The sequence below is a fragment of the Tribolium castaneum genome, chromosome 6, assembly GCF_031307605.1.
Source record: "Tribolium castaneum strain GA2 chromosome 6, icTriCast1.1, whole genome shotgun sequence".
NCBI lineage: Eukaryota > Metazoa > Arthropoda > Insecta > Coleoptera > Tenebrionidae > Tribolium > Tribolium castaneum.
In genome coordinates this window covers 1,449,557-1,463,890 of record NC_087399.1, presented here as the reverse complement: position 1 = coordinate 1,463,890, position 14,334 = coordinate 1,449,557, and the positions used below count along the sequence as shown (strand labels likewise).

The window sequence follows — 14,334 nt, the reverse complement described above, 5'->3', positions numbered from 1 at the left end:
TTAAGTTTCGATGAAAGATTCATGATTCTGTTAAAAAATGCAAATTTATTCATCATAAATTCCACCATTGTCAGCATATTAAAAACGAGATGAAACTTTGCAAAAAATTGTTATAAACACCAGCCACATTAGTTTCAAGTCCAGGTGCCAACTTTTGACGTCCACCGGAACTGTCGTCACATTTATTTCAAGCTTGTAGGTCACGATTTCGATGAAAAAGAATTTTCTTTGGCGTAGCCTCCTAGATTAGAGTCTTGCTGTTAAATTAGCTCCGTAATGACCGAGAACGTGCTTTTTACCGATCTAATTCATCCTTCCTGTTTCATTCATTCATCGCGTTTCTACGTGCGGATGTGTTACATTGTGGACCGGTGACCTGTGACCGGGGGTCAGGCGCAACCGTTCCGCCACGCGACCATCTTTATTTGCAATTGTAATCGGGAGGCGAATTCGTGTAATTACAAACACCCTTAATTGGACCAGCACGCTCCAACTCCAGTTATACTATCATTATTAATACACAAAACACTTGAGCTTTATCTTGAAAATTGCCCGGAATCAACGAATTATTAGTGAGGCACGACGTTTCCGGTCGTCATAAAAATGGAAATTAATTATAAATTCCTAACGATGCTCGTAAATCATAGAGCGAGCAGCCAGGAAACCATCCACAAAGAAAAAATACAAAGACATTGTGGTGGTGAAGCATCAAACCAAATACTAGACATATGTTTTTAGAAATACTGGGACTCCCTTGATTTTTTTGGAATTAGTTGTACAATTTCAAGTAACCTGACCTGACCTGACTTAACCTAACGTCCTTTATTAACTATTTATGAAAGTCAGCTAAAAAATGTTTTATTTTACTCTTGTCTCCATTCGGTTAAAAACATTTTCCACGGTATTTGCTTTCGTCTGCCTCATTATGCCTTTCTTAATTACCTCGTAATTTAATGACATTTCAATTTTGAGTGAGCAATAATTCAGGGATTTGCTCGGAAAGCTCTCACAGTTTATAGCGCTACTTAACATATTAATATAATTTTTAATAGTGTTTTCTAATAATTTTCTAAATATTCCGTAATTTGTACCTGTCCACATCAAATAACAATAAAATTTAAATTATCGCCATCCTGCGATAAGCCATTCCGACGCAAACTTGTCGAAACCCGAGATAGATTCTGATGGTTTGAATTTATGCGAGTCGTAGAGTGGCGAATTTATGGTGTTGTTAAAAATTTGGTTTAAAATTTTTAATCCGGATTAAACGGCCATTAAAAGTAGGAATTTTTCACCGTTTCTTCGTTTATAGCCAGCCGACGACTTTCAACTAGCCGGCCTCTGTCCATACATATTATAATTGTACAAAAGTCCAAAAAAAGCAATCGCAAACATCCTTAAAAGTAACAATGCGAAACGCCGGAGGTCATAAGGCCGGCCAGCGAAACAACCCAAGCGAAGTAGCAAGACGTGTAGGTCTATAATAAGAGCAAAGGGAGGAAGTGGACGCGGATGGACATGTAGAAAGATGGCGAAGGCGAGATTACTTCGCTCTTATTAATACAATACGGCTCACAAAGTGCCTGCTCACTGATTAGACATTGCCGTAATGACTCGGCGAGCTCCTGCTGCTCGCCTCCAGGGCTCCGTGGAGCTTTCCACGAAAATAAAACCCAATTTGATCTTTATTCATGCTAAAATAATTCACTGGCATTTTTTTTTAATGTTTTTAATAAATAAAGTCCATCCGGAATTAAAATCAATTGTCAAAATGTTTCAACGTTGGCATTATTTCAACGTCGTCCAGTCGCAGAGTTCCAAGATAATTTCAAAATTTTTTGACATTGACGATTGATTTAAAAAATAAATTAAGTATATAATATTGTGATGGCTATTAGGTTTCGTTTGATAGGTCAAGTTACTTGATTTTTAGGTTTCATCTCCTTGTTCCTCACTGTAAAATCGAGGGGCTGTTACCGTAAAAAAATATGTACAACTAACTACAGTTCAAAAAAAATCCAAGAAAATTACAGTATTTCTAAAAAAGATTGGCGAAATTTCAGTAATTTTTATTCCAAAAAACTCCGATTGTTGTATAAAGAAATCAAAGAAACCATTTCAAGTATTCGCAAATAATGGGGTGTTATACTAAAAAATGAAAATTTTTATTCGGATAGCCAACAACAAAATAGGCGACCCATATTTTTTTATTTTAACCAAAGCTCAACCGTTTTGGAGAAAAATAATTGAAGAGGTGAAAATTTCTGGCCTGACGTCAGCAATGTTCCTTTTTGAATCAGCCAGTCATAGAACTTGAGATAGAAAACTGGGCCAACAAAGATAGCTTGAAAGACGTACGTTTTTTCTTAATTTCTGCCTCTGTTGTTTTACATACGACTTCAGATGTGCTGCAGGAGAAGTCATTTTACCAAAACACAAACTCCTGTAAAATATTAGCACACAACACAGTCACAAAAGACAACACACAGTTTTGACATTTGTATTTGACGTTTACCAGCCCAAACGTAGGTCGTAGCATTAATTGTATGCAGCGAAAGACTGACGAATAATTAGTCGAGACATTGCTTACGTCACAGCGCGAATTTTCTATTATTACTAAAAAAGTACCGTTTTAAAAAAACTCAGACCAATATTACTAGACATCATTTTGTGTCTACTTTCAGAATCTGCAATTTCCAAAAACTTTTACTTTCGAGTATAACACTCCATTATAATGTCCCTAATTTCATAATTAGTAATTCTAGAAATATGTAATTGTAGCAATTCCAAAAAGGCTGCAATAATTCAGGACAAATCCCAGTAATTCCTAAATACCTATTAATATTATTTAAAAAAATTCCGTAATTTCAACAATCCGTAGAAATATATTAATTCCAATAATTTCAAATTTTCTTATTTTCAAAATGAATTCAAATACCTAACTCCAAAAAGAATTTTAGTAAGTCTTAATTTTTGCACAAATTGCTTCTGTTTTTCGTTTAAACGTTCTGTAAAAAATGTGTCTACTTCATTGTTAAATGTTGGTGTAAATAAGTAAATGTAAAGGTCTATAGAACGTATCGTAAATAGAATTTTATTATTATTATTAGAAAATTACAGTAAGTCATAAAAGATTCCAATAATTCAAAGAATAATTCCAAATACTTCCAAACAATTCCGTTTAAATTTCAAAACTTTTAAATAGTATGTTTTGATACATCGTTTTAAATATAAAAAAGCTTTTTCTAGCAATGGTGAAATAAAAAAGTCGTTTAATTTTTATAAACCGGTTTACAAACTAGACTTAAAATAAATTAATTCTTACGAATCTTTCATTTTTAAAAGCTAAAACTTTACTGTTCTAGAAATTCGAATTGTACATTGTAAGGACAGAAAATTACTGTACGGTATTTAAAATTTTAGAATTCAAAAATACTAACTGAAATAGGTACTAGTATAATTTTTGGATTCAAATTCTATAATCGATAAATTTGAGGTTTCAGATTTTAGAAATAAGAAAATTAAGCTCGAAAAATTAAGAAATTTGAGCTTGGAATGACTTTAATCCTTTAAGAATTCTTTAAACTCAGAATCGAAAGGATTAAAGTCCTAAAATCAGTTAACTTGAAAGTTTGTAGAATTACGTGTGAAGTCGAAAAACGTTGAAAAACTTTTTAATTTGTTTCCTTAAACCCTTCTGTACTCCCTAACCCAAAGCACTTAGCTTTTAACAAGTTAAAGAACAAATTACGTCCTTTAAGTTAATTTAGTTAGCCAAAGGACTCGAAGGACAATTACCAGAATAAAGGACAATTTGTAAACTCGAACCATACCTAAAGAAATATTTTTTCAATTTTTGCCTTGAATCGCAAAATAAGCCTTGTTCGGAGCAATTTTTTTGAAACAGAAATCATCGTGTAAATATAAAAAGAAACCAAAAAATTTTAAAAATAAGTTTAATGCAGGAGGAAATTCCTGTCGTCATATGCGAATAATGTGTCTGTAACATTTTAATTGCTGAATGCGGAGCATTTTGATGAAATTGCGTCCACGTTTGTAATAAAATGTCCAGTGCGCTCGAACAAATAGCGAGCGTTATAAACGTTTGATAAAAATGTATCTCGTTCGTTGCATTGACCTTGTTAGCACCTCGCCGAAGAGATTAATACATGCGGTGAATCAGGATGTAGTTATTGCAATAATCCGATACAAGGCTGCGTCGTGGCGAGGATTCGCCCACAAACAATCATCTCGCCACGCCCACGATTCGGTGAACTTCGACCTTAAAACCGCACAATAATTCCATTTCTGGAGCCCAGGGGTCGTCCGTCTCACTGCACCCTTTTCCACCTCACCTTGAATATCAAACGCATTGTCCCAGCCTTCTTCACTGGGTCTCCACTGTCCCATGTCCAGCCGGGCTTGCTTTCCCAAGGAAACGGACATTTACGCGCATATAGCACGGCTTAATTCTCCGTCATTACACGGTAATTGATTCGTTTTTGTGGACATATCGCGAATGAAACGCGGGTCGTGGCCTTAAACTTTGCTTTCTGGGCTTTCTATTTCAACACCATCTTTACATTAATTGCCATTTTCCTGGTACTGGTTTTTATTGATATTGATTTAAATGGAAGCGGTCAAGCAAGGAGCGCAAGAAAATTGCTCGCTCCTGGACGACAAAGGACAAATTCTCAGGTGTTTGAAAATCGGCCGAAAAGTCGCCCTCAAGCGACGAAAACAAATCGTGTTGTTGTTGCGTCGGATAATCGGTCCGACCTTTGCCAGTTCAGAGGTAAGAGGCCGCCTGGCCTTAAATATCAAAATCGTGCCAGCGGCGGCTGACTTTCGGGTCCGAGGACCGGAGAGAGAGATTCAAGGAAAGTTTTCGAATTTTTGTTTTTTTTTTGGTTTAGTGTAACATGAGTTCGTGCTGACCCCTGGCCAGAGCCGGGTCAGAGGTGGTAGTTCAAGGAGTACTCGCACACATTCAGAATCGTGCTTTTTAACCTGCTTACGCTTAACCCACCACATAGTTCAGCAATGTCAACACCGTCAATGCACTTTGTATTGTAATCAACTCGACGAAAAACAATCATTCGACGAGAGCCAGTGGCGCCCGCATTTCGATTATCTCGATGCACTCTTGAGAACTATTTCCAATATTTATGCTAATGGTGTACAGTCACCCCAGATGAAAATAACGCGAGAAACAGACGCCTAATCATCGTTTGAAATATTATATTTTGCCAATTTTTGCGAAATAATGACGTTTCTGTATTGAAAACCTGGTAATAAACTCAAACTTTGAGAAAAACGCATTTTTTGAGTTTTGATCTAACAGGTGATAAAAAAGCTTAAAAAAGTAGGAATAACTTCTTTTTCGTCCAAATTTCCTCATTTTTTAGCTTATACTTGTCGAAATTTTGCTCAAAAATAACCGAATTCGGGTCAAAAGAAGCAAGTACAGCAGACTCATTTTATATTTTTGAGGCGTGTTTTGACAAGAAATTGACGAAATATCATAATTTTAATATCACTTCGATAGAATCTAGTGTTTTTTTTAACTAGTTTTAGCCAAAATTTTCGAGAGAAGCTAAAACTTTTGAGTTTTGATCTAAAATAAATGATTTTCAGATCGGTTTATTTAGGTAGGAACTTCAAAGAAGCTTGAAAAAAGTAGGAGTAACTTCTTTTTCGACCAAAATGTGTCATTTTTTAGCTTATTCTTGTCGAAATTTTGCTCAAAAACAAGCGAATTCGGGTCAAAAAGGCAAGTACAGCAGACTTTTTTTATATTTTTGAGGCGTGTTTTGACAAGAAATTGACGAAATATCATAATTTTAATATAATTTCGATAAAATCTAGTGTTTTTTTTAACTAGTTTTAGCCAAAATTTTCGAGAGAAGCTAAAACTTTTGAGTTTTGATCTAAAATAAATGATTTTCAGATCGGTTTATTTAGGTAGGAACTTCAAAGAAGCTTGAAAAAAGTGGGAATAACTCTTTTTCGTCAAAATTTTTGCATTTTTTAGCTAATTCTTGCCGAAATTTTGCTCAAAAACCAGCGAATTCGGGTCAAAAAGGCAAGTACAGCAGCCTTTTTTTATATTTTTGAGGCGTGTTTTGACAAGAAATTGACGAAATATCATAATTTTAATATAATTTCGATAAGATCTAGTGTTTTTTTTAACTAGTTTTAGCCAAAATTTTCGAGAGAAGCTAAACCTTTTGAGTTTTGATCTAAAATAAATGATTTTCAGATCGGTTTATTTAGGTAGGAACTTCAAAGAAGCTTGAAAAAAGTAGGAGTAACTTCTTTTTCGACCAAAATGTGTCATTTTTTAGCTTATTCTTGTCGAAATTTTGCTCAAAAACAAACGAATTCGGGCCAAAAGGCAAGTACAGCAGACTTTTTTTATATTTTTGAGGCGTGTTTTGACAAGAAATTGACGAAATATCATAATTTTAATATAATTTCGATAAGATCTAGTGTTTTTTTTAACTAGTTTTAGCCAAAATTTTCGAGAGAAGCTACAACTTTTGAGTTTTGATCTAAAATAAATGATTTTCAGATCGGTTTATTTAGGTAGGAACTTCAAAGAAGCTTGAAAAAAGTAGGAGTAACTTCTTTTTCGACCAAAATGTGTCATTTTTTAGCTTATTCTTGTCGAAATTTTGCTCAAAAACAAGCGAATTCGGGTCAAAAAGGCAAGTACAGCAGACTTTTTTTATATTTTTGAGGCGTGTTTTGACAAGAAATTGACGAAATATCATAATTTTAATATAATTTCGATAAAATCTAGTGTTTTTTTTAACTAGTTTTAGCCAAAATTTTCGAGAGAAGCTAAAACTTTTGAGTTTTGATCTAAAATAAATGATTTTCAGATCGGTTTATTTAGGTAGGAACTTCAAAGAAGCTTGAAAAAAGTGGGAATAACTCTTTTTCGTCAAAATTTTTGCATTTTTTAGCTAATTCTTGCCGAAATTTTGCTCAAAAACCAGCGAATTCGGGTCAAAAAGGCAAGTACAGCAGCCTTTTTTTATATTTTTGAGGCGTGTTTTGACAAGAAATTGACGAAATATCATAATTTTAATATAATTTCGATAAGATCTAGTGTTTTTTTTAACTAGTTTTAGCCAAAATTTTCGAGAGAAGCTAAACCTTTTGAGTTTTGATCTAAAATAAATGATTTTCAGATCGGTTTATTTAGGTAGGAACTTCAAAGAAGCTTGAAAAAAGTAGGAGTAACTTCTTTTTCGACCAAAATGTGTCATTTTTTAGCTTATTCTTGTCGAAATTTTGCTCAAAAACAAACGAATTCGGGCCAAAAGGCAAGTACAGCAGACTTTTTTTATATTTTTGAGGCGTGTTTTGACAAGAAATTGACGAAATATCATAATTTTAATATCACTTCGATAGAATCTAGTGTTTTTTTTTAACTAGTTTTAGCCAAAATTTTCGAGGGAAGCTAAAACTTTTGAGTTTTGATCTAAAATAAATAATTTTCAGATCGGTTTATTTAGGTAAGAACCTCCAAAAAGTAACTTATTTTCTTGAAAAAGGTAGGAATAATTCTCTTTTCGACTAAATTTTGTGTTTATTTGGCTTATTTTTGGCGAAATTTTGCTCAATAATTAACAAAATCGAGTGAAACAGACTAGTATTTAACAGCAGTTTCTATTCGTTATTTGTGATTTTGAGCCACGTTCTGATAAAATCATACAAAATTAATGAGTTTTCGGTTAAAACTAATTCCAATTTCGACCAAATCTGATGATTTTTTAACCAATTTTTGGCGAAATTTTTCGAAAAAAACCACTCGAAAAAACACAAAATACTATTTATTTTGGGCTAAGTTTACTGATTTTGTGGTTTAAAATAAAATTTTGAGGATATTTTTGGCTCGAAGTCTCAAACAAGCCAAAAATTATGTAATTTTTTATTTGGTTTTGTGATTTTTCGGTTTATTTAGCGACATTCTAAACTTAAAACTTTAATTTAGATATTGAACGTGATTTTCGAAAAAAATTCTGTTTTTTCGGTTTATTTTGTCAAAATTGAGCGAAACTAACATTAACTTCCATTTATTTTGTGATTTTTAAATACGCTTTGGCAATTTTTTACAAAATAAACTAAAAGAGATAAGATAACTTGAATTTCGACAAAATTCGGTGATTTTTTATTGAATTTTTGATAGTTTTTTCGAAAAAAACTCAGTTTTCACCTCGAAGAAGGCTGAATTTGCGAAAAAATTCATCTTTTCAAAGTTAAAAACGAGATAATTTTGGGTTGAAATTGTGGAGTTTTTGGTTTCTTTTAGCGAAATCTTCGAAAAAATCCGAAATTTTAGCTGTTAAACCTGTTTAAATGTTCAAGAAAAGCAGAAATAACGTTACTTTTACTTTTGACCAAATTGGTTGTTGTAAAAAGTTGTTGTTCAATAAATGAATCTCCGATTGAAAGTTGGTTGAAATAGTGATCTAGTTTTTGCCCACTTTTAGCGAATTTTTTGTAGAAAAAACTTTATCTCAAAAACTTTTGCAAAATATAAAGTTCAAACGCACTCTGGCCCCAAAGTTTGCAAAATAGTAAATAAAAAAATCCTGCTTTCACCTTAAGAAATGTGCCTAAACAAAAAATTAGCAAATATTTTTTCAAAATTTTACGAAAATCTGGCCAAACTGAGTCGAAAATTAGACTATTATTGCAAAACGTAAGGTTTTACATTCTTTATCAGTTGTTAAAAACTACCAACTAATTTTCGCTACAACATAAGAAAACATAAAAAAGCAGATTTCACAAAAATATCTGTAAATAGGGGGCCGTAAACGGCACATAAAAAATTTGGAGGTAATTTATTTCAAAAAATTTCGAAATTTGTTCAGTCATTTTTTGATTTTGGATTTTTTCCTCATAACTTCTTTTAACATAAACGCTTCTCAGAGTAATATTTTTTTTGCTTACACTGTTAAAAAAGACAAAAATAATCTACTTTGATAATTTTTCTGCCTGTTTTTAACAAAATTTTGCAAAATTAGTAGATTTCTGATTAGAAACTGTGTTAAACCGTTCAAAAAAAAATTAGTGCCAAATTTGCTTGAATTTTTTTGAAAAATGTTTGCACAACGAATTTTCACGATTTTCCAGCCAGGAGGCTTGAAACGATACAATTTTATCAAAAAAAATTGAGTTTTTTTCTTCATTTTTGACTCAATTTCACACGAAAAACACGGTTTTGCCTGCTTTTTGTGCGTTTCTTGATTCAAAAATGAATCATTTCCATACTGGGTGACTGTACAACGTGTTGGTTTGCATTAAATAACGCGCACCCGTTATCTATGCAAGAGCAACGCCGCTTGAACCATTTTTGCGCAATTTAATTGAATGTAATGCCAGAGAACAAGATTTTTCCCCATACTTTTGTGTTATGCAAACTGGACTTCCGTATTGCATAATCAGAGAAGAAATGAAACCGCATTCCCCATACAGGGTGATTCCCCCAAACCGGAAACGCATTAGTTTTTTAATTTTTGGATTCGTTAATAATTTGTGAATTCGCTCCGCGTCCGTCAAAGGCTGTGACCCAAACCGAGCAAAGAGAGTGCACATAAGTCATATATGGTTAAGGTTATAGGTCTGGTGGCCCGGCCCTGACCTACGACCCGCGTGAGCCCGCTTTTGTACCAACGTTTGCTTACTCACACTTTGCGCTCGTTCTTTCGACTACTACAACGTGCTTTAACCCATCTGGGACTTTGCCCAGCGCTGGTGCAGTGAGAGTGATTTACGTGCAAAGTCCGAATTATGACAAATCGGCATGATTAAGACGGCCAGCAGTTACGAACTCTTCTTGAGATTATGTAAGTGCGAGCTTTGGTGCGAATTATTTTTTGAAATTATAATGTAGGAAGTGAGCACTGATTAATCCTTGTCGGGGGGACCTTGGGGTAATTACAGGTGTTGCTCGCCAGTGCAAAAAATATACATATTTATGTGGTTATGTCAAAGTCGAACTTGACTTTTTCGCTTTTTTTTCGAATTTTTCATTTCTTAAATGGCATTACACAATGATTTTGCCTGGCTTTGTTCATGTTATTAAAATTAATAATAATTAGCCAATCGCTGCAGAAAACGTTGCCATTATGATGCTGAAATCCTATTACAGATGTTGAATCTGATGACACTCATTAGTGAACAAATAATCTAAAGATGTCATCTTGCACACAACACAATGTTGTAAAATAATACTTCATTATAGTGTTAAGCAACACGGGCGAAATATCCATAATTAATTTTAATTTAATCCTACAAAACTGGCAAAAAATACAATATTGCACAGTTTGTCCAAATTTTCGACTTTTGAATAAGTTTTACATAACACGAATTTTTTTGAACAAAATGTTACCAATTGATTTTATACTTCTTAAAAATTATTTAGAGAACCAACAACAAAAAGAAAAATAGTATATTACACTTGTTTTATAAGACTTATTTCTAGCACTCCTTCGTCGTGCTCCAAAACCATTCGTACCACAAAAACTCGTATAATAATATACTATTATTAGTAGCAATTTTTAAACCACATGTATTATGAAAATGTTTTTGAAATTTTTATACAGGGTGAGACTACTAAAAGTATATTTTTTCTATGCCTGTGAATTTTTTCTCAACTTTTAGCAATTTCTTACAATTAAATTTAATTAATTAATCACTACTAAATAGCTACAAAAAATTGTTATTCTTTGTGTCATCATAGGAGAGGTAAATGCCAAAAAATGTCACTAGTACCAAAAATTAATTAATTAAGTAAAAATAAAAAATTCAAACGAATGTAAGAAAAAAATTATAAAAAAATTTTTACTCGGAAACAACATTACTTAAGCATCGGTTTTTAGAATAACACAATATATATCATAAATAAAATAATGTCGATTAATTATTTTTTATTTTCAATTTTTTTATATTGATATTCATAATTAATTAATTTTAATTATAAGGATGAGTAGAAAAATTTTGAAAAAAATTACTTGTGTAGTGAAAAATGTAAGGTATTTAATATCAAACACTGAATTTTGTGCGACTGTTAGTTTTCGAGATATAGTGAAAAATACCTTTAGCAGACTCACCCTGTATTGCACATCGTAAATTTCAAATTAAGATTTTTTTAATCTATTATTGCTTTATAATCTGTTGTTCTTATTGGAATTCAAAATTATTATTATTATTATTATTATTATTATTATTATTATTATTATTATTATTATTATTATTATTATTATTATTATTATTATTATTATTATTATTATTATTTTGTGAACAACAAAATGGCCGTAGTCTCAGTACATCTTAATATCCTAGATCTTTTAATTTTAATTTTGTTAAAGTTTATGAAAAGATAAAAAATTTTCGAAAAAAAACACTATAAATTATCAGAAAGTTAGTAATACTGATTACAGTTTTGATTTTTGATCAATAATTTTTGTTTTTTTTTTCTACATTATAAATTTTCATTATAGTCTTCTTCCATAATAATAATAATGTCTTTACTTATACTTTCCAAAAGTGCTTGTGGTTCTGTTAGCTTATTTTCTAAATTTTTTTGTGATATTTTAAATTTTAAGAGCCAGTTTACAGATCATATTAATTGCAATTAAATTTTAATCGCGATTAACTTGACATTTGTCAATACATTTTAAATGGCAACTTAATTCGAATTAGTTTAATTCTGAATTAAATCTTAATTTCGCTTTCTGTAAACCAGCTCTAAATATTTTAACAATTACTTTTCTCAGAATTAGCAATTCCTTATAATTAAAATCTAAGTAGCTGCAAGAAATTGTTATTTCTTGTATCATCTGAGAACAAGCTATTGTGGCGGTTCTTCAATTCTCCGTGAGATGGCACTGCAGCTTTATAGTTACGACTATTTAAACATCCAAGCTTAATCAATTATTAATTTAATTATAAGGACAGAACAATTTTGAAAAAATTACATGTATAGAGAAAAATATACCTAAAGTATTTAATAGAAAACACTGAATTCTGTGACTATTAGTTTTCGAGATATAGTGAAAAATTTTTAGCTGACTCACCCTGCATTCAATTATCACATCTTAAATTTCAAATTGAGAAAAAACTTATTGAAAATTCTGCAATTCCTTTTATCTGTTACTCCTTTATAATCTGTTATTTAAATCAAAAATTATTGTTAATATTATTATTATTATTATTATTATTATTATTATTATTATTATTATTATTATTATTATTTATAGCTATCTTCCACAATAATAATAATAATAATAATAATAATAATAATAATAATAATAATAATAATCTCTTATACATTCTAAAAGTGCTTGTGCTTCTGTTAGTTTATTTTCGAAATTTTTTTGTGATATTTTTTGTTTTTCGAGTTTTTCTTTTATTTTTCAAACAATTTTAAATATTTCAAGAACTAGTTTTTAATTACAAATATTCAGCTAAAAATTTTGTTCAGCAATAAATCTCCGTACATGTAAAATGCATTTTTCAATTAACATAAACGTAATTAAATAGCTGTTTTACTCCAACAACTTAATCGCAATAAAAATATCGGAGGCGTTTAGTGCTTGGTCCCAATCATGTTTTCACGAAAAACCACTCACTTTTACATAATTCGATCAAGACCTGATTTAAAGCCGTTAATGTAAATTTCTGGTACTCCAACTACTGCGGCAATATTCATAATTTAGGATGATTTACTGGCCACATTTAAATGGTTGCGTTACGTAAGCCCATAAATTCGGCCCAAAATTAAATATATACTTTTAATTAGTAATAAAAATTGGGAATAATTTCGTTGGCGATCGATCACAGCTGAACGATAATTTATAAGTGATAATGCAATTAATCCGGGCCAGGGCACCTCCAAAATGTGATTAATGCGGCACTTAATCCCGAATTTGCTTATGAATGGGTTTTTTCAGCGTCATTTTTCTTGTGGTCTTGTTTACTAAAGACCAGTTCTAAATCAAGCCGTGCATTCACAATTTGTCTTATTAATTAGTCCCAGGATCGTATTTCACTTCCATATTTGGGAAGTTTCGGTCGTATTTTTCCGAATTAATGAAAAAATCCTGTTGGCAGAACTGAAGCGCCGCTTTCTCTTTTCCAGATAGCTCGTCCAGTGCGGAAGCTTTCGACAAGTATGGTAAGCATCCTGTTTTCTTAATTGCTCCTAATTAAGGAAAAACCATCGTTGCACTAATGATCCCTCGTCCGATAATTGCAACACCGAACTTTTCCCTCCAATAATTCTATCAGCATTACAATGAAGCTGGCATAATCTTTTATGTTATCTGATTGGTAGCAGCGCTCTTATCTATCTAATTATCTTGCGATTAAAATTGTTGGTGGTTTTGCAACGCTCACAACCTGATGCATACAAGAACTAGTTAACATTTTTCCCCGCCAATCTCCGCGTTGTTTATTTTGCGATTTTGATCGATCTTGTTCGATTTTTGACACTGGCGACCTTGGCGATTTTTACACCGTTAGACACAGGTGGCTCTGAAATATTTTTTCGCGACGAAAGGACAATGCATGCGATTTACGCAAAGCGATTAAACCATTCCCATTGGACTCGAACACCCAGTAGATGGTATCGAGTCGAGGCAAGTTAATGGTTTTCGATCGCATTAAAATCTCTCGAGGACTAAATCACGGCTGCGCTTCCAGTTGTTTAATTAAAAATATGAATTGTAATTTCGTTAATTAGTCGCCGGTTTTAATTAATAACTTTGTTAGTGGGGACTTTACGTAAACTGATCGATGGGCGATAACTGTAATTCAGGCGAATTTATTGATTCATTAATAAATTGAATTCCCACGAATGTCACTTCGAATAACTAGAATTCTCGGATCAAGACGCGCCGAGTTCGGGTCAAAGGAGCACAGGATTAATAATATTTAGTAAATTGGTTGGTTTATGGCCGCGCTTTTGCACCCAAATGCCTAATTGGATCGGCGGAGATTTATTTCAATTTGAAAATAACCGCAATTTGTCACATTCGTAATCCGTGATTTGTGTGTGAATTTTTTATTATGGTGAGAAGTTTCCACTAAATGTTTACTGGTTCAGGCGAAATTAATGTACTTATCTAATAAAAATAAATAAATTAAAGCGTAATGTAATTTTTATTCCGAACTTCCCGACACGTCCAAGCCATAAATTAATCCAAGATTATAATTCATCGCTGACGGTTTTGGCGTTTACTTGTAGGATTTTTTCAGTTTTCGTTTCTCTTGCATTACATCATTAATTTCGGCCCCTTGGAGCACAACTACACC

At 32.1% G+C, this 14,334-nt stretch overlaps 1 protein-coding gene across 3 annotated transcripts in view; it reads left to right on the top strand.

Moving 5' to 3' along the window:
* Positions 1-14,334, top strand: part of Samuel (SAM-motif ubiquitously expressed punctatedly localized protein) — a 65,023-nt gene that overhangs the window by 10,062 nt on the left and 40,627 nt on the right. The window contains exons 1-2 of one of the 3 annotated variants that reach the window (XM_015983017.2): positions 9,704-9,863; positions 13,160-13,195. The exons of 1 other annotated variant lie outside the window; for it this stretch is intronic. In XM_015983017.2, coding sequence (XP_015838503.1) covers positions 9,821-9,863; positions 13,160-13,195 — 79 coding nt within the window. In that variant the 5' untranslated portion in view covers positions 9,704-9,820. Of the gene's footprint in view, positions 1-9,703; positions 9,864-13,159; positions 13,196-14,334 lie in introns of those variants that run through there. One more of the 3 variants, XM_008199132.3, reaches the window with a different exon arrangement.